This window comes from Stegodyphus dumicola, chromosome 2 (assembly GCF_044657685.1).
Source record: "Stegodyphus dumicola isolate Sdum_Otavi_A_Nest chromosome 2, ASM4465768v1".
Classification (NCBI taxonomy): Eukaryota; Metazoa; Arthropoda; class Arachnida; order Araneae; family Eresidae; genus Stegodyphus; species Stegodyphus dumicola.
The window spans coordinates 75,423,800-75,446,096 of NC_140769.1; the positions used below are offsets into that span (position 1 = coordinate 75,423,800).

A 22,297-nucleotide genomic window follows, 5' to 3' on the forward strand; every position below is an offset into this window, starting at 1 on the left:
TAATGACCTTTGTAATACGTAAATTGACTACGTAAATTTGAAATTCTATTCTATTTGAAATTCTAAGTTGCATTAATTTTCTACTCATTTTCAATTTTTAAATGCTCAAGTTTCCTTCTTATTTTTGAGTAAAAAATTATTGGTTCATTTGAAAATATGTAATATAAAAGTAAAAATATCCCTCTTTCCTTCTTGCGCTCCCAAATCATTACGCGAAAATGCATTTACTGCTTTTAAAACCTGAAAACGCATGTGTGGGATGCTATCGCCACGCGATGATTTTTAGGTCCTTTATTTTTTATCAAGATATTTTCGATGACGATGTTTTTAAACTGCAACGTTTCTAAACCACTTTATTTTCGATCACGATATTTTGTACCCCGATGTTTTAGAACTGTGATGCTTTTTCTTTGCTTTATTTTCTCCCACGATGTTTCGTACCACAACGTTTTCTCCGCGACGTTTCTGTCCGCGATATTTTGTCCGTGATGTTTTCGGCGGACACCGATTAGGTATTTGTAATACGAGACTAGAAAACAAATTCGGTATTTAAAACTGATATTACTTACTGTTGCTTTAATTTTTATGAACTATAAAAGTTCATTTATATACGTTTTGCATAATTAAATTTATTCATTAAAGAAAATAAATTTCTAAAACTCTTTTCTTCAGTAATCTAAAAGACTATACCTGTAAGTCCACAGTATTGACATTATAGAGTAAAAAATATATTAAATGTAAAAAACCTATTTATTCTGTATTCTAAAAGACTACACCTGTAAGTTCACAGTATTGACATTATAGAGTAAAAAATATATTAAATGAAGAAAAAACTTTTGAAACTCTTTCTTTCTATGTTCTAAAAGACTAGACCTGCAAGTCCAAAGTATAGATATAAGAGTAAACAATATACTAAATGTAAAAACATATAATTACCGCCCACTAAGGCATCGTAAGCAACGCCCACAGCGCATATGCTGTTATTTGCATTGGCCGCCACTTCACCAGCGCACCTCGTACCATGTCTGGAAAATACAAATTTCAGTTACTAAAGTATGCAAGGACATAAACTAAAAGCCAATATCATTTACACTTGTGATAACTCACTCATATAACTTCATTCATACTTGTGCATATTTGAGCAATGTAAAAGGAAAAATACCCATAAAACCAAATAGCATTCATGCAGTTAAAAACATAACACCCAGTCTGTTAATCATTACTTTTAATTTTAACAGACAAATCAAAGTAAAACAAAAGCCTGTAATTTCACTTGAAGTATAATAATATAAAATCTTATAATTTGATCACATTTAATATTCCAATTTGACACTGAAAAGCTATCATAGAAAGGTACCTTTCAAGTATAAAACGTGTGAATTTTTAATAAATGAAAATAATAGTGAGAAATTCTAGTGTCTATTACATTAATTCTTAATAAATTAAATAGGAATTAAAAATTTTCTCAATTCTGAAAATGTGAATTTTTTTAAAATAAAGTATTAAAAAGAAATCGTAAGAATATTTTATTTCTGCATTAAAATATTTCTATTTACTAAGAAAAAAGCCTTGAAAGTTGAAATAATTTAAAGAGAAATATATCTCTATCTATCTCTATCTCTCTCTATCTACTCTTTAGCATACGTTTTGCTAAAGAGTGTTATCACTGTTAGGTATTAATTATCATGCAGAAACAATAGTGCACAAAAACGAGAATTAGAAAGAAGCTGGTATCCGCAAATTGCGAACAGTTCTCACTGAATAAAGATATAAAAATGTTTGTACTTTGTTAATATGTTCTTTTCGGTTGTTTGTTATCAAATAATATCTATGTACAGTTATCTAGCTATGCAATTAAGGATAAAATAAATTTCAAATATCTATCTACAAGTTTCTGCATTTTATAATAATGTTTGAATAATAAAGAATGGTGTATACAAAACACAAATGTTTATACTTAAGTCTCGACATGAAGATATTTGCAACCTACGCTTTTATTAAAATTTTAAATTGATAATACCATGATGTTTTCAAACATTATCCTCCATAAAGAGAAAAATCTGTTTTGAACACTGAAACAATTTGCATATTTTAAGATCGCGAGATCTCCGAAATTCCTGACGACATATTTCAAGAAAATATTAGCGTAAAATTAAAATAAGTTTAGTCCCGCACAGGGGCATCATTGAGTTAACAAGAGCTATTTTAATATAAACATGAATTAATATTTTTGATAGATATAGGGCAGCATACTGAAAAACTACTGCTAATTTTTAGAGAATATAACTTTCAACGTAAATAACTGCAATTTCTTAATTTTAATTATTTAATATGACCATTAACTTGAAGTCATTCTGTATTGTGAACAGTTTGTATTTTGTTTCATTTGCAAAGAAATATATTTCAATCGGATTCAAAGAGATTATTTTCTTAAAAAAAAACTTTGATGGAAATATTTATATCTGACTATGAAATTTTATGAAATTTAATAGATAATTTTATGTTACTGTAACATATTTTAATTTGATACGTTGTAAAGCACTTTAAACTCACAAGAAATAAATTATTTTAGTGCAATTACTTATCATATTGACCCTCTGTTTAAGTACGACTCGCCAAAGACTGAGCTGGCCGATCTAAATACTTATAGTTCGATTCGGATTCAAAGTCCGACGAATAGCATGGCTGCTTTTGCGTTTTCATGGTTTTAGTTTTTCCTTATAAAGTTCTCCACAAAGGCATCCCCTACTTTAGACACATAGCCCTCGCGTGCTTTCCCATAGTGAAACCTCTGTCTTAAAAATTTCAGTTAAAGTCATGCCATACGAATGAAATTTCTAACAACTGAGTATCGCTGTTAAACAGCATTAAGTACTCACTGTAAAGAATTTTATGATCCTCCAAGAGAATATAGTTTGCGTTCTAGTGTCGTGCAAATGAAATTAGAGTATCATTCGACCATTCAGTACGTTGTCGCATTTTCAGCAAAGAATTTTTTTTTTTTTTTTTTTTAAATCAGAAACAGATCTCTGACATATCACAACCATGTCACCAGAACTTTCATCATTTGATATCCCTCTTCTTTTTTAAGGTGTTTTGTAAGAAAATCCTCTCAGAAAATCCAAACTGATTAAAAAGGCGTGATGGCCAGTCTATGACAGATATCAAAAGAATCTTTCGGGAAACATTAGAAACGTTGGAATAAGTGTGCAGGTAAAGATGCACGTTACTTTGAAGGGGTTGGTTTCGTTTGGTTTATTTTACTATGGCAAAGCACTCGAGAGCTATCTGCTTAAAGGGAGCTATGTCGTCGTGGAGGACTTTCTAATGGAAACTGGCTCGTATATATGTTACACATGGTGACAAACACGAAAACAGCCCATACAGCTAGGCCATTCACCGGGATTCGAACCCCGGAACGAACTGCCAATGTACTGCTTGGCCGCTAGTGGGCCTGCTTTGAAAGGGAACAGGTAACAATTTTTTATAACATTTCGGGGAGAACTAACTGCGTTACAAGTATTTTCCACAAATGTTTAGAACGCAAATAAGGCACTGCTTCACAATCAAATGAAGTTTGCCTGTAAAACATGTTTCACTGCCATATTCCCTTGCTCAAGGAAACACAGACATTTCAGGTTAAAATTTTGTAGCTGAAACATTGCAAACAAGACGCCCAACATAACAATTTTGCAAAACCTTAATTTCGAGGGAAACCTGTCTAATTTTCGACGTTTTGGAGAAAATCGAGTGATGACTTTTACATAACGTTCATTTCACAAATATTTCAGTAAATATATATAGTTTCTCTTCCGGCTTGTAGCAAAATACTGAAAGCAAACCAAGGGAAAAAAATGGCATTTAAGCGAAAAAAAGGAAAAATAGAAGATTCTTAGTTTAGCATGATGTAAATGATTTTACAGTAAATCTTCAGTTTGTTTTGGCGTAAGACGAAAAGTCTAGTTGCTGAACAGTATCATATTGTACCAGTATTATGCATCAGTTATTTGTCACATGAATCTTTTTTCATATCATATACACCAGTGTTATTTGTAATTGTATTGTAACCATGCATACATGTATCTGCAATGAAAAGCTCTAAAACTGTCAAGAACCCCGAAGAAGAAATATCCATTTTAAACAAATGAATAACACTTGAATTACTCTTTCTTGCCTCTTTAAGCTTTATAAGTGAACCCTTATAATATAATACTTTAACGTCAAGGTTGACCTTCCCGCCATTGTCTTTTATTACAAAGAAAGCTGAAAGGAAACATCTTTGGACCCGTGAATGAATTTAAAATCACTTATAGGGATTGAACATGCTGATAAGCTCTGTTTCCAGGTAGATTAGCTGTTCTGTGAGGGGAGTTAAGTAAGCTGTACCTCAAAAATTATTTCCAATCAAGGCTACGCAATGGCTAAATTTAGTCTATTTTGATGCTCAAATTGGGGTACAACATTTACATTTATTGGTATGACTGGTTAACAATTAAAATCTGACACAGATACATGATGATAAAGATGGCAATTCATACTGAGACCTTCGTTTTACTTTTCAAAGAACATGTAACATAAATTACGAGCAATAAATTAAATACAGTAAAACTTTAAGCCAAATATAATGCAAATCAGCCATACCGACTCGCAGCCCGTGACTGGAATATGGCCTATAGTATTTATTAATATTTGCCATTTCATAGCTTAAATAATGGAATTTATATATTATTTTAATTTAATTCTGTGTCGCAAATGTATTCAAAGTGCATAAATGCACAGTGAAGAGTTTCTATCAAATTAAAACATGCAGGTTCGAATTCGTTGATATTCAAAACGGTAGAGTCACATGATATGAGAGAGGTAAGCAGCTTTCAGACATTTCAGAAAACTCAATTTATTACGAAGCCAACCACATACAATTTTATCCTTTCAGCGGCGGGGGAAAAAGGATTGTGTTTCCAAATGCAGTAGCTTATTTTCGGAAGAACCTGAGTGACATTTGACTCGACAGTAATATGATTTCCTTTTGCAGTTTTTTTATTTTTCATCCTGCAAATTAGGAACTTTAATTTTTATTATGCGTAAAATTCAATGTGATTCTTCTTATTTTAATGTGTAAAATGTAAACTGCACTTTTCCTTCCCATCTTATTTTCCATATCTAAATTTCACACTTATATAAGAAAACGTTTAAAAATTACAAGTCTACGCGAGTGCCAAATAAACGCTGATAACTAGTATTTAAAATCAGGTACTACGAATTCCAAAAATTAAAGATCACGTTTATTTAATTTTTAAAATAAGTTACCTAGAGACATAAGCGAGCGTCATCCATTAAAATTTTTAATTTTGCGGAATAACAATTAGCCAACAACCCTAGAAAGAATACGTAAGCTTGTCCTCCGAAAATCTGTTTTCACAACATGTTATTTCAAAGATCCAGATTACAGAATGATTATTTAATTTTATTCCTTTACACAACAAAACTATTCCCGGACACAATACATTTAACTGAAAAATTTAAAGAGGCTGTTGACATTGACAGACACTGTTGAATCGACATTGGTCAGGGTTGACAATATGTAACGCTTAGATGGTGTAGTATCAATAACGGCTCAAGCGCATCGGCATATGACTGACGGTAATGACTAGCATACTGTTGACACCAGAATATCCAAACTCGTATTTCGATTCTATGATTCAAATTACGCTTAGATATTAAATTTTCATCTTTTGGTGAGAAATTTATGGAGGAATTTTAAAAATTTATCTTTGCGCATTTTTTTCAGTTTGCACCAAGAATAATCCCCCCGTTAATTTATAGCAACTTATATTCCTTTCCTTTTTTTACTATACATGAATGGAAAAATAGGTCATCGTTCATACTTTCAAATAATTTTAACAAAGTGAGTAAACACATTTGGAGTTATTACCTTATTACCGCTTATAACAAATATGCCAAATTTCAAAGCGCGCCAAGATTTAAATTCACGTATATCTCAGTGATTATATCTCAGGGAATAATTGAAAACTAATTTTTTGCAGGTATGCTTAGAAATACATCTGCTTTAAAAAATTATAGGTTATAATTCAAAATGTTTTTTGAAAAATTAAAAAAAAAATATTCATTAATACAAATTTTGAAAATAAATCACAAAAACGAGTGATATTTTATTTTTGGAATGACCCTAAATTTCGAAAGTAAAAGGAAGAATCAAATAAACTTAATAAAAATTCTGATGTGTACACCACATGACTTGTACGGAATATTAAATATACGCATTTTTTCTTGCATTTCATTTAAACTTATTAAACTGAATTAAATCTACTTCACCGACAGCGCATAAACCACAATAGAATAAATGCATTCTTTAAAATTCACTCTCTTTGTTTACCATAGCGACACTCCGGCGCTAGATTCACTTAACAGTATTATATTTCGTTCATATTTTAACTCAGAATGCACAAAATTTATATCATTTAAAGAATTATCCAATCGTTGCCACACGTTCTATTCAAATATGCTAGAACAATGTATAAAAGAAATTAACTAAACAAAACATACGAAAAAAAGAAACAGTTTTTTACAGATGACTAAGTATTTCTCATTCAATTAATTCAGTTCTCACATCGCGACAAAGCAAAAATACATAAAAACTCAAAATATCTGTATTAAAAATTAAGAAATAAATCTTAAACACTTATTTCCTCGAAAAAATCCCAGAAAGGATTAAGCATCATTTAATTCGCAATAATAAATGAAGGCGTTATCTTTGTTGTTGCGAAGCTAAGTTTCTCTAAACTGGCAACAAATCCACTAGTCTGCTGTTTCAAATGTAAACAAGCAATGGCCGCCATCAAAAAAGTTATTAGGCTTAGCTGCACTTAAACAACTTTAAAATTGTTGATAATTCTAAAAATATTGCATACAGATTTACTAAAGGCATAAAAACCTTAACTGGAAGATAAGAACAACATAATTCAATAATTTTTAAAGCAAAAAATTTACAATTTACAAACATATAAGAGTAAAGAAACTGAGATCACAGAGCCGGGTAACAAAGTAGATATATACATATAGAGAGAGAGATATTTACTAAAAATATTGATTAATTGATTATATTATCTCCTAAATTGAATTATATTAGGATTATCTTAAAAGAATGAATTCATACTAGTAAGTTATATTTTGAAAATTGTTTTGAAGTAACTTGAAAGTAAAATGTTAAAAATGTTTTAACGGGGACTGGAATTAAATCATGAATAACAAAATTTCAATTGTAAAAAGGAATAAATTAAAGGAAACTTACTTTGCAGCAATTGCGCAAGTATTAGTAACTTCTTTTCGTACTAAATGAATTTAAGATCATACAATATATAAATATATTTATATACGTTTGGCGCAGCCGATTGTAACCAAAATACGATGTGCACATCTAACATGTTTTAGCAGTTCTATATACAAAATTTCAACGTTCTGAGTTTTTGAGTTATGCGAGATATGTACGTACGTACATACGTTCGTACAGACGCCACGAAAAATTCTCTTCAGAATTCATTTTAAAGCAGTTTTATAATTTTTTTGGAGGAAAAGTGTCTTTTATTCTGTCCTTACGTAAAGATATCACGCAAAAACATCGTTAAATTGCATTCGATAGCTGTCAAAATGCATATTTTCGTTGAAATATGCTGTCTGAAACTTTTTGCGATTACAATACTTCCTTTTTACTTCGTACAAGGAAGTAAAAAGAGATATTAATTTAGTATGTATAAAGAGATATTAATACATACCAAATTCAATTAACATGGAGGAGCTAAAATTTTGAGAGCTAATTTTTTTTTTAAATTACTCGTGCGACTTTTACAACACTTGGCACTCTGGCCTAAATTGGGTCGTAGAATCGAAATATGGAAAACCATTCATGCGTTATTTTAGAAAAAGTTCAATTTTGTGTCAAAATACCTATGTTAGAACAATGATATATATAAATCTAATACATATCCTAAGTCGCGCTTTCGAGACATGGAAAACGCAAGTTAAATTTCGACAATTGGTCCAATAGAACAAAAGATATAGAACTGCTTTTTTTTTGGGGGGGGTACAAGATGTACAACACTAGCACAGGATCGACGCAACGTAAGATGGCACAGGATCGACACTGACATAAAATCGATATTCGCATTGCCTAGATTAAACTTGTGGTGTATAATTAACAGAATAAAAATTTTGTTAATCACGATTTTTAGTATAGTTTGGCATGATCGATACCGGCACAAGATCGAAACTAGCTTTTGAGCTACCATATATTGATGCTGCATCGGCACAGAAGATGTCGATCGTGGTACGCATTCGTAAACGGAGTTATTAGACCTTAGGCAACAGAGCCCAACAGTCAAACAAAATAAGATAACAGTGTTATAAATCTGTAAAGAACAAAATCTCATAATTTTAAATGCGTTATATAACACTTGTTGAAAACAATAGCTTTATTACCTTTCGCCGCTGTATTTTTAAATTTATAATTTAAAGAATAAAATTTATCATAAAATATCCAAGGATTTAAACACATTCGTATTAACTTCTGTATGAAACAGAATTATTCTACGTATAAATAAATATTTTTTAGCATACATAATGGTGTATGCTAAAAAATATTTATTTATACGTAGAATAATTGTAATCGTAATCGATGCAGCAATCAAGTTTTATTTTTATGAAATTATTATCGGAATTTCATAAAAATAAAACTATAAAATTTAATTCTTTACATTCCCGAATGTAAAAAATTAAATCGTCAAGTATTATAAGAATTAAAGTAACTTCCAAAATTATTGCATAAACATTTCATTAGGCTAAATCTTTACGTTAAAATTATTTCAAAAATCTGCATTACGTAGATTTAAAGAGTTTATTTCTTCAAAAAGAATTCAAATGCTTTATTTCTGCTTTTCATATAATTAGCTAGCTTTGTTGCTAGCAGAATTAATAAAAAGGAAATAAATTTTCAGTCATCTGAATTTTCAGAATCATTTAAAAAAATTAAAGAGATTATGTTTTCCAGACTTAGGACGAAAACAATTTTATTAATTTGGTACCGATAAAAACAATTAAACGATTATCCGTGCTTAAATTAATAAATAATTCGTAATTAATTAAAATAATTCGTTAAAATTATATTAGTTCGTGAAAATTATGAAGATTATGATAAATTAAAGGAATATTTAAAATTATTTTCAGCAAAAAAGTAGTATAGTTTTCTATAACTTTTATAAAAACTCCCGTATTTTTTAAATCGTTAATGAATTTTCACACAGCACATTTAATGGCTTCTCCGCTTCGTAGTTAATTGCTACAAATAGTGATTTCGTTACATCCTGTATTTTAAGGTACTGAATATTTCATACATTTAAATTCATTACGTTTTATTTTATGGAAAATTTTTGAAGAAACGAAACAGGTGACCATTAAATAAGAAAATTATGGTATTTTAGAAAATACATATATATTCATTTCAATGTTTCAAAAAAATAAAAATACGTTATTAAATTCTCCTTTAATATTTTTTCCTTAAATAACTTACCTATTTGAGTCAATAATGTCATATCTAGGTTGGGGGTCTGCGTCGTGGTTATTTACATCGTAGCTTGCGTCTTTGTCCTACAAAATAAATGTTTTTTTTTTAAACACAAAATAGTAATTTTAAAACTAAAATTCCCCGGTTAATTTTTCTACAGCTAAAAAATGGATTTTTAAATAATTCAAATAACTGAACAAATGTTAAATGAATGAAAGTATTAAGCAAGAAATAAAAGGCGAAGGGCACACAACACTTTAAAATACTCGTATAAAACGGTTCTGTGCCAAACGCATAATTTATGGCTTTTTTAACATCTTTTATTAATTAAAATAATGTTGCAAATATTCGTAACATTACAAGTCTGATAATACGAATTAAATACATTTTATATTTCATAAATTATGTAAATCATCAAATTAAAAATTTAAATTATTAAAAAGTGCGTTATGACTTTTAAACATTTCCATTTTATTATGCAATAGTCATATTTCAAAATACATATTAAATTTCTCACCTCATGCCAAAAGGCATCACTTTGGAAACTAGCTATCTGGCTGGCCGCACGAGAGATAAATCAAAGATCCTGTGATTCTTATACTGATAACACCTGCTACATCGCGTTGAAGATAAATGGCATGTGTAACGTTATGCAATAACTCCAAAAATTTAAGAGACTCCGCGTTAAGGACTTTCTAATCTTAAGCCATAAGTTGTTGAAATAGCATCAATTAAAAGACCCCTTCATTATTTCAAATAAGTAATTAGACTCAAACTTCTGAATGTGATAACCTCCTGTTTCAGCCACCAGAGCTCTCTGCCTGTCTGTTAGATATTATTCCGCAATGCGCAGATTGTATGCGTAGTTCGCATTTTGTTCTTGCATTCTTAAAAACCGCTAATTGTAACTCTGTCGTTTTACTTTGTGCTGTGTTGTGTTCGAAAGTTCAAACCGCGAATAAAGGTTAAATTTTACAGTCCACTCGCAGTGATGTATTCTTAGGTTTATTAATTTAAAGTTAAGATACCGCTTCGCTACATTATTTGGTCCGTCGAGCCGGAGCTTCGAGAAAAACCCGCGCTTGTGAATAAGAATTCTACGTGTCCGTAATGGAGTTGATACTGCAATTTCGGTTTAGAATTCTCAAGACTTACGGAATGGATACAATGTTCGAGGTGAGTGAAATAGCTAACGCATTTTAATTGCATTTGAGATTTCCTTATTGCTACTATTGTTGTGTTTAAAGTATTAGTAAAATCGAGAATTTAGAATATTTTCAAAATGTCAGATATAGAAAAAAAGCGAAAGAAAATTTTGAAAACACAGTTAACTAAATTCATTGAGAGAATAGATTATGATAACTTAGATAATGCTGAAGCTGAATTAATCTTAGAAAAATGTAAAATTTTTAAGGAAGATTTTAAATCTCTATTTAGAGAAATTTATACAAATTGTGATGATGAAAAAATAGACACTTTAGCTGACGAAGAACAGTCGATTTTAGAGAAAATTGAGGAGGTTCACTTAAAAATTATTCGTAAGTTAAAGATTTACAAGGTAGTAAATGCAAATGGCGACAAACCTGTCGTACCTGAATCAATCTCTGAAAGTTTAAAGTTACCAAAATTATCTTTACCCACATTTAGCGGAAATTTAACTGAATGGATAACATTTAAAGATTTATTTAACGCTAGTGTTCGCAACAATTCAAATCTTTCTGGAGCTCAAAAATTACAATATTTAAAGAGTTCTTTGAAAAATGATGCTTATCGCATTATTCAGTCAATTCCCATAGCTGATCAAAATTTCAGTATTGCTTGGAATTTACTAGAAGAGAGATTTTCTAATAAGAGAGAACAGATATTTGCTTTTATTAAAAGAATTCTTAACGTTTCACAAATACAAAAGGAATCTGCATCCTCGATATTAAGTTTAGTAGATAACGTAAACGAAATAACTCGCTCATTGGAAATATTAGATCAAAGGATAGATAATTTTAGTGATACTTTGTTGTTGTATATTATTTTGCAAAAACTTGACGTTTCGACAAAGTTGTGGTGGGAGCGTCAATTAAAAAAAGATGAAATACCAAAGTTGAATGACTTGATAGAATTTTTGAAGAATTACGCTAGAACATTACAGAACAGTAAACCTTTAGTTAGTAAAACGCATAAATCAGATAAACCAGTGTATAATAGGGTTACTTCTCTGATTTCTAATTCTACCTGCTTATTTTGTAAAGAAGATCATTTTTTATACAGGTGTTCTAATTTTTTAAATTTACCAGTGCGAAAACGAATAGAGTTTGTTAAGACTAATAAACTTTTTTTTAATTGCTTGTCTAATGTCCATAAAGTTAAAATGTGTAAGAGTGCAAACACCTGCAAGCATTGTTTTAAGCATCATCATAGCATTTTGCATTTAGAAAATAATTTCAAACCAAAAAATGCATCTAGATTCCCTTCACCGGAAGCACAAGTGTTTGTTCCGAAATCGCAAATTAAACCAGAAAACACTTTGAGTGAGGTTTCTCCAACTGTTTGTGCAAACAACTATGAAAATAAACATTTTGGAGCTCATGCTAATGGTAAACGTAGTCATGTACTTTTGTGTACTGCTTTAATTAAGGTTCAAAACTCAAACCAGGAATTCATAAATTGTAGATGTTTACTAGATTCAGGTAGTGAAAAATCATTCATTCGTCGGAAAACAGCTATCAATTTAGGATTGAGCATAAAGGATTCGAAGATATTAGTGTCATGCTTAGGTACTTTCAATACAACTACTACTGGAGAAGTTGACTTGTTGTTTACACCTCATTTTAATACTAATTACAGAATTTCAACGTCCGCTTACATAATAGACAAAATTACAGGAAACATTCCAAGTGTAACTTTACCTTTGAATTTATATGAAAATTTCCAGGATTTAACTTTAGCAGATCCTACATTTCATGAATCGGGAGAAATTGATATTTTACTTGGAGTTAATGTATTCCTTACTTTAATAAATGGCGAGGTAATTAAAAGGGGCAAAAATCTTCCATTTGCATGTTGTTCTAAGTTAGGATGGATAATTGCTGGAACTACACATTTTGAATTCCCAAACCGTAAGCAGGTTTCAGTCAATACGCTAAACGTAAACACGGAGGAATTAGTTAAATCATTTTGGGATTTGGAACAAATTCCCACATCGAAACCTTTAACTAAAGAGGAAAGATTGTGTGAAAATCATTTCGTGGAAAATCACGTGCGTAGTGAAAAGGGTCGTTACTCAGTAAAACTGCCATTCAAGCCTAAAAGAAATGAGTTGGGTAATTCCAGACCATCAGCCTTTCGAAACTTTCTTAGTCTGGAACAAAAATTAATAAAAACTCCTGAAGTATATCAACAGTATAAAGACTTCATGTCCGAATATTTATCACTTGGACACATGGAAGAATTATCCGATGATAATCCAGATAAGGTAAATTTTCATTATTATATACCTCATCATCACGTGCTAAAAGAATCCAGTCTTACCACAAAATTACGCGTCGTTTTCAATGCTAGTGCCAAAACTACATCAGGGATATCGCTTAATGACACGCTAATGAATGGTCCCAAAGTACAAGACGACTTATTTACTATTCTTTTGAGGTTTAGATGCTGTCCCATAGCCATTACTAGTGACTTATTGAAAATGTATCGACAAGTTCAAATTCATGATGAAGATCGCGATTACCAAAAAATATTTTGGAGAGATGATCCATCGAAGCCGATTAAAACTTACAGGTTGTGCACAGTTACGTACGGCACTGCTTCCGCTTCATACCTGGCTACTCGCATACACAAACAACTAACAATTGACGAAGTAACTAAATTCCCAAAGGCAGCTGAAATAATATTACACAATTGTTATATTGATGATGTCCTATTTGGTTCAGACACAGTAGAAGACGCAGTAGAGTTAATTTCACAACTGAGTGAACTTTTACAAAAAGGTGGCTTTCAATTTCATAAATGGTGTACTAATGATCGCTCGATTTTGGAAACTGCTTTGAGTGCTCGGAACTCAAATTCTTCATGTACAGTAGTTGATACTAAATCAATAAAATTATTGGGTTTGGAGTGGTATCCAACGCAAGACGAGTTTACTTGCCACCTTGGAAATCTCGAAAACAGAGAGTGTTCTACTAAAAGAATAATTTTATCTTCTATTTCGAAAATCTTTGATCCACTTGGTTGGTTAGCACCTTTTATAGTTGCAGCAAAAATCTTGCTTCAAGACATATGGAAATTACAAATCTCGTGGGATGATCCCTTGCCAGATGAAATCAATCAAAGATGGAAAATCTATTGTGAAGATATCGCAAATCTTGAATGCATTCATATTCCTAGGAGAGTATTATTGCCCAAATCTACAAATGTAGAACTTCATTGTTTCTGTGACGCATCAGAGAAAGCTTACGCCGCAGTGATTTATTTAAAGTCTTCAAATCATTCTTCAATTTCGGTGCAGCTACTAACATCAAAAACTCGCGTAGCTCCCCTGAAAGTAATCTCTATTCCTCGTTTAGAACTCTGCTCTGCAGTTCTATTAGTGCATTTGGTTCAAGCTGTGCAGAATTCATTGCAAATTCATGTTGACAGTATTTACGCATGGAGTAATTCAATGATAGTTTTGTCCTGGATACAATCAGAACCAACACGCTGGCAAACATTTGTAGCCAACCGCGTTTCAGAAATTCAATCAGTCTTACCTTCATCACATTGGAATCACATAAAAGGAAAGGAGAATCCAGCTGATTGCGCATCAAGAGGTCTTTTGCCTTCAGAGCTTTCTACTCATGACTTGTGGTGGACAGGTCCTCAGTGGCTTAATTCAAATAATATTCCGTTCTCTATCAACTTACCATTTTCAGAAGAGTCTTTAAGGGAACAACGGAAAAATATTTCTTGTTCAATTGGAACAGTCGCTTCGCAAATTCCAGTCCTTAATGAAGTTTCATCATTTTTGAAACTTAAAAGAATCATCGCATGGTGTTTTCGGTTTGCGAATAATTCAGCTAAATCTACCGCAACAAGACTTAAGGGTTACCTTAAAACCGAAGAATTGCAATACGCTAGAAATGCAATTGTTAGAGTAGTTCAAATGGATGAGTTTTTTAATGAATATAATCTTCTGAAAAAGAATCAACCGTTAAACTCAAATAGTAAGATCCTTTCTTTGAACCCGTTTATCGATAAGAATGGACTTATACGCGTTGGAGGAAGATTAAGACAATCCAACATCGCGCAGGACAGAAAATATCCTATTTTGTTGCCCAAGAAACATCACATAACACAGATTATAGTGAATCATTTTCATGAATCCCATCTTCATGCAGGCCCCCTGCTATTGCTATCAGTAATTAGAAGAGAATATTGGATAATCCACGCTAGGTCAGTTGTAAGACAACAGATTTGGAAATGCGTGAAATGTCATCGTGTACGAGCTAAAACATCTACCCAGATAATGTCTGATTTACCATCGTCTAGAGTCGTTCCGTCAAAGGTTTTCTCCAAAGTTGGAATCGACTACGCCGGGCCATTTCAAGTGAAGCCCAGGCAAGGTCGAGGAGTAAAACCAATGAAATGCTACATTTGTGTATTCGTGTGTTTTACTACAAGAGCTATACATATTGAATTAGTAGGTAATCTTACATCAGAATCATTTATTGCCGCTTTGAAGCGCTTTGTATCTCGAAGAGGAAAACCGATAGAAGTGCATAGCGATTGTGGCACAAATTTTATTGCTGCAGATAAGGAATTGAAAAGAGTAATAAACTCCTTGAAGGAAAATGAATTGGTTAATAAATATTGCTCTACTGAAGATATTAAGTGGATATTTAATCCTCCCGCAGCGCCACATTTTGGAGGATTATGGGAAGCTGCAGTCAAATCTACAAAGTTACATCTCAAGCGAACCATAGGTGAACAACTTCTAACGCAAGAAGAATTTACGACATTGCTAGCTCAAATTGAAGCTTGTTTAAATTCGCGACCGTTGTGTCCACTGTCTGAAGATCCATCAGAATTTTCTGCACTTACGCCAGGCCATTTTTTAATTGGTACCCCGCTAACTGCCTTACCAGAAGAAAGTTTACACGATCAAAAAATTCCTATATTGCAACGTTGGAAGCTTGTTGAGAAAATGTTTCAAAGCTTTTGGAAAAGATGGTCCAATGAATACATTTCTAATTTGCAACGACGTTCAAAATGGTTGAAAGTGCAACCTAATTTAAAGGTTAATGATTTAGTTATCATAAAGGAAGACAATTTCCCCCCGCTACGATGGAAATTGGGAAGAGTGCTGGAAGTTTTTCCTAGCTCAGATAATATTGTGCGTATCGTGAAGATCAAAACCGCTAACGGAGTTTTCAAAAGGCCAATTCACAAACTTAGCGTTTTGCCTATCAATGTTTAAGTGTTTTTCCCTAAAGCATTATAACTTTGTACTTTAACTATAAGTTCCTGAATTGTATAAAGGCTTCTGTGCATCTGTTTTGAGAACAATTTAGTTTCATTGCATAATTTCATAGTACGTTTTCTTGTGAATATTTTAATGACTCATTTTTGCATAATTTAATATTGTTATGATAATTTCATTTTGTAAAAGCTATTTAGTTTGAAACGATGTTTCAACGCCGGGCGGAATGTTTCGGCCACCAGAGCTCTCTGCCTGTCTGTGAGATATTATTTCGCAATGCGCAGATTGTATGCCCAGGTCGCATTTTGTTCTTGCATTCTTAAAATCGCTAATTGTAACTCTGTCTTTTTACTTTGTGCTGTGTCGTGTTCGAAAGTTCAAACCGCCGAATAAAGGTTAAATTTTACAGTCCACTCGCAGTGATGTATTCTTAGGTTTATTAATTTAAAGTTAAGATACCGCTTCGCTACACCTCTATTAATCATCATAATGAAACAAATTTAAGAATTATGCACTGAAAGACAAAAATAGAATAAAATAAATCATGAGATAATATAAAAGTAATTGATCTTCAAAAAACTTGAGTTAAAAATCAGGTTTGGAAGCTCTATTGCAATCAGCCAAATAATACTTACAGAGAGCCTTTTTTGCGGAAGGGTGGATTATTTTGCTGCTTGTTCTTATGAAGATGATTTAATGGGATCTATGTTTTTATACAATTCGAGTTATCAAAAGCTATAACAAATACCATAAGAATGATTCTATAAATGTTTCCAAAAACGTTAGGAGCACATGTGTATGTTTCGATGGATGCTACTTCAAAGATTACCAAATACATTTGGAACCTAACTGCACTAAAAGCAGTTTCATAAACATTTTGAACCGATAAGCGGGCAGATAAGCATTTTGAGCAGATAAGCGGGTGTTTCCAGAATTTATTTTTAAAATCTTGTATCAATCTTTAATAAGACGAAAAAAATGACTTAATTTATTTAATTCGTATACGAATTTTGCTTCTGAAGAACTAGCTATTTTTAGTCGTTAAAGCAAAATGAATATTTTTTTTTTACAATTGGTAATTTTTACTCTGCGAGATTTTATAAAAAATTAAATTTTACTTTTACAGAAGCCTCCCACCAGTGATGGTGAAATTGTTTTCTTAATACTTTTTAGCTTATTTTGAGGAATTATGTTGCGAATAGTCATAAATAAAATCACCATTTATGGAAATGAATCCAGCAGTACTATTTCGAAAGAAGCACCATTTTTTAAACGCGGTTTTTCGAAAAAAAGTCAAATATAAAAAAAGCTCAAGTGAACACTACCATGACTCTAATAAACTATACACATTTTTTGCTGCATTTCATTCAAATTTATTTCCTCGAATTTCATTAGAGTTACATTTCTCATTTAATTAATTCAGTTCTAACTTCGCGGCAAAGCAAAAATACGCAAAAATACAGAACATCTGTATTAAAAATTGTAAAATACATAAAGCACCAAATGCAGTTAAAAATAACTTTTACAATTAAAATTAGAGTTTCTACGCAAAAAATAAAGCAATTCGGCCAGAGGGCAAGAAGGCAGATTTTTTCGGGCAGAAACCTGAAAGTTTACTATTGGTCTCATTGGGCAAAAAGACATTGAAGGTGTAGAAACTGATTTAATTCATTATTCTACTGAGTTTCAGATGTAAACAAATGGCGTCTCGTTAGGCTCAACTCGCAAGTTAAACTTTTAAGTTACTGACAATTTCACAACTACTGCCTGCAGATTAAAGGCATTAAAACCTTAACCGGAACATAAAAGCCATATAATCATTTTTAAAGCAAAAAATGTACAATTTACCTTCATATAAGAATAAAAAAGTAAGCTCAATGAGCCACGCCACGTAACAGAGTGGGAATACATTTACATATGACTGGTGCAACCGATTGCAACGGAAAAGGGAGATGCACAACTGCATGTTATGGCAGTCGATCTACGGCAACTCATTCTTGAGTTCTTGAGCGAGATACACGCGTACCATTTACCATACGTACATAGAAACATCAAGCAAAAATCTCTTCTGAATTCATTTTAAATTTTTTTTTTTGGCAAAAGCAATCCTTTACTCTGTCGGTACATACTGATGTCACGCAAAAACATCATTCAAATGATTTCGAGAGCAGTTGAAATATGATATCCGAAATTTTTCGCAATTACAATACTTCCTTTACTTCGTATAAGGAAGTAAAAACAGATAGACCGTGAAAATGTTGTGTTGTATAATGAGTGTGATTAAATATATACATACAAAGCCCATTTAAATGAGGAGGAAAAATTGCTGAAATTATCATGTAATGAGATAAATAATACTAATTTTAGAAATGAATCCTTAAAATGAGAAACTTATATTCCATTCTATATGCAAGACCTTTTCTAAGCACAACAGCTGTCTGAAGCTCTAGTTTGACAATCGAAGATAAGTATGTTTCGTCTCCGCGAAAAAAAGGTGCTAGTCAATGTAATATCTGTAACAGTGAGTTTATTCATTCTTATATTCATCCAAGACTTCATTAATTACATCATGACCTATGAGTTGAGTAAAATATGCATAAATATATATTCTACGCATGTTCTATACGAAATTTATATTGCAAGGATGCGAAAGAATGACTCAGATCTCTCTCAGGTGAGATTTAAACAATGGATTTGATTCCCATCTTTGAGTATAAAACAGGGTTAAATATGTCCGTAGAATATTAATTAATTTTAGATAACAACCGTGCCACTTCTGTTAACAGATAACAGTATCATAATGCTAAGTAGTGTATCTGTTGGCCAAAATAAACAAATTTCGAGACACGATCTGGTAACGAATATAGTATTTTTGAAATCAAAACCAATCTCTTTTCAAAAACACTTGCTTTGGTAAGTCTCTTATCAAGGCTTAATTTTAAACATTAAAAATATCGAAGCTTTATGGAAGACCATCGGAAACGGCAAAGAGAAATAAATAAATCAGTAACTACATAATGATTAAAATCAAATTTTAAAAAATATTACAAAATTTATTAATATTTTAATTTATTTTTATTTGTTATTCTTCAAACTAAATATAATTTAATGAATAATAAATTAAATTACATTAATGCATCATAAATTGAAATGTAATTATGTTGATGAAATGGGTAATTAAATTAATGATAAAAAGACATTGTTCATCCTGGTAAAAAAAAAAAAAAAAAAGGTTTTGAACAGTATTTTTTTTCGGTCAGACAAATTGCCTCCTTATTTTAGCTTTTAATTTATTTACAGCCTTTTTCACCAGATCAATAAAGCCCATAAATACTTCTCTACCGAAAGCAATTCATTTCAACACGGGTACTGTTTTTCTCAAAGCAGCTTCGCTCTTTGAAGGAAAATGAAACTGAGATACACATTTAGTAGTTAATACCAATGTTAATTTTACTAAGTGCTAAAGAAAGGTCGCATTAGTACTGCAATTCGGTTAAACAAAGTACATGGAATGAAAGAATTTCCAGACGTGGGTTTCAGATATACAGAGTGCCCCATAAATTTGGAAACTTTTGAGGGAGATTTATGAAATAAACAATATGGGTTATCAGAAATCTTTGCACACTAAACTTAAAAAACGCCGATTTTTTTTTTTTCTGTGGGGAAGGCATAACAACAGATTTTAGGGACAGAGTGTGTTGTTAGTATCGCACTAAAGGAACAAAAATATTTTTAAAAAGTGCATTTATTCATTTAAGTTTGACAGAATACACAATTTATTAATAACGCAACTGTTCATCATGAGCTCGCAGGTTCACCTCATCTCTCAAATGATTTAAATTTAGCATGTTCATTAACGAATTTAAATGTGCACATTTCCGCGATACTAATGGTACAGCGCCATCTATCGATTAAAATTTCAAAGATAATGTATTTTGTGCCTAAAAGTATTTACCTCTGGGATTAATATTTAGTAGATGTTAAACGTACTCTAATATGTCAGCTTGTTGATTTATTTATAATTTCCTTAAAAGTGTTCATATTTATCGAGCACCCTGTATGTACATCACAGGAAACTTAAAACTTCAAGTTCTGCGACATTTAATATTATGACACTGAAGTCTTTTTGGATGTAATAAAAGTATGTAATAAAGGTTTGTAAAAAAAGTATATACATTTTTATAAATGCAGCTCGTTATCCGAAAAAAGGTAAACATGCTCATCAAAAGCGATTTAATTCACATAACTTAATTTTTCTTTAATTTTATATATAAAATTAAGACGAAGAAGAAATAGAAGTAAGCTTACGTAGTTTTTGATAAGATCTGGATGATCTTTCTCCAGTCCGTCATCTAAAATAGTCACAACAACGCCTTTTCCAGTCACACCTTGAGCCCATGCGTCTTGAACGTTCATGTCAAGTCCCTCACCTCGGTTCTAAAAATAAATATTAATTCTTTACATTCAGCATATTTAAATATACTTAAAAAGATAAAATAATTTATACTGCAAATTATACCTTATTATTTTCTGACTATTCGAATTTTTGCTTTTAAATGTTAGATTAACATTTTCTTACGTTTCGATAACTAAGAGTACTTTACTGTACATTTTTCTCACGATTATTAAGTGTTTTGACAACTGTTTCCTCATTCTTTTCCCATGGGCTATAGAGATTATTTTTGATTGGAGATTAGATTATTTGATTTTGATTGGATGGAGATTATATTTTGATTGGATGGAGATTATATTTTGATTGGAGATAGAGATTACTTTTTATCATTATATTGATTGAATGGGGCCATTTATTTAATATTCAGGCAAAAGGAAAATGCAAAACAAGGCGACACGATCAGCAACTTCCTACTCTATATTCAGCAGTAAATTTTAAATCTCCATTGCGAGCTAAAATTCGTGGAGCCTTATGTAATACAGTTAAATACGAGGAACATATCTGTCCAGGCCACCAGAAAGAGATTAATGTGTTCAATAATTCATTGTACAATTGTATCTTCCTTTATTTGTGGTGTTTATTGTAGCTTAAATTATTTATGGTGTTCGTTGCATCTTTGCTTAAAATCTTAAAGTAAAAACTTAAAATTTTTCACAATAATTTCCCCAAAATATTGATATCTAAACCTCGTAGTAGCAATTTTATAAAAAGGCGTAGAACAAGCCCTATTTTATTTGCACATGACACTTTTAAGACATAAAACGCGCTGCAACTGTTCTTAAAATCAACTATACTTTATTTATATTTTATTTACATCTTAAAATAGAATGAAAATTAAAACACATTCACAGGAATTATCTCATAGAATTTTTCAAAGTACTGTTTTGTTTATGTTCATAAACCATTTCCTCAGAAACTATCGCAAACTTTATAAATTTCTTTTTTCCAGTAATCCATTTTTCACACTTCATTGAACAAAGTCTGCCTAACAAAGTCGCGCACTAAGGCAGCGACATAACTCAAGTGTCAATTTTAAAATACCCGACGGATCCAGCTTTCTTTAATCAAAGTTCCACCCTCAACTGATCCTTCCCTCTTTAGATCGCGATCGATTCCTTTTATTAGAATAACATTTTCAAAAGATCCTTCCTCTGCATGCTAATTAAGACAGAATGATGCATCAAAAATTTTTGACGGACTTATGCTCTGTTGAATCGGTTAATGATAGCGGTCGTTCGAACAAAAATTGATGGGTTTACATCTACCCGACTGACACGCGAGCAGAACCTCAAAACGCGCCAACATTGCGCCAAAGGCTTGAAAATGTCAAAGTAATAATCGGTATGCTCATTAGCGAAAACAAAAGTACTTGAATTTGCATGCATAAAACTAGTATTTATAATTAACCATTAAAAAAGACGTATGAAGACGTATTTTAAACAAGGTCTTGTCGCAAAAGAAGAAACCTAACACATATTTTTCCAACTGACATTATTCACAGATAATAAATTTCCTAAAAAAATTTCCAAAAAAATAAAAAATTAAAATCATCACTTTGAATTAGAATGTAAAATTATTAAAGTTTTGTAAAAATGTTTGATTGCATAAACAACTCAAAAACAGCTACCCAAATGAGACTCAAAATGATGTGATAATTAAGCTGTATATGTGGTCTCTGCGAACTCTACGAATTACGTATGGCTTATTAGTCCTAATTATCTTTAAAGTGTTAAAGAGAGGAGAGAATCACTGGTTTCAGATAAACATTCCCTTACTAGCAAATGAATTAATTCAGACATTAATTGTGGATAATTTCATG

General features: G+C 31.4%; 1 protein-coding gene across 3 annotated transcripts in view; it reads right to left on the bottom strand.

Annotated features, from left to right (window-relative positions):
- The window catches only part of LOC118185709 (proprotein convertase subtilisin/kexin type 4-like), a 553,482-nt gene that overhangs the window by 92,173 nt on the left and 439,012 nt on the right, over positions 1 to 22,297 (bottom strand). For all 3 annotated transcript variants that reach the window (XM_085810775.1, XM_085810774.1, XM_085810776.1), the window contains exons 4-6: positions 20,334 to 20,462; positions 9,581 to 9,657; positions 937 to 1,025 (exon numbers count right to left, since the gene is read on the bottom strand). In XM_085810775.1, coding sequence (XP_085666901.1) covers positions 937 to 1,025; positions 9,581 to 9,657; positions 20,334 to 20,462 — 295 coding nt within the window. The remainder of the gene's footprint in view (positions 1 to 936; positions 1,026 to 9,580; positions 9,658 to 20,333; positions 20,463 to 22,297) is intronic.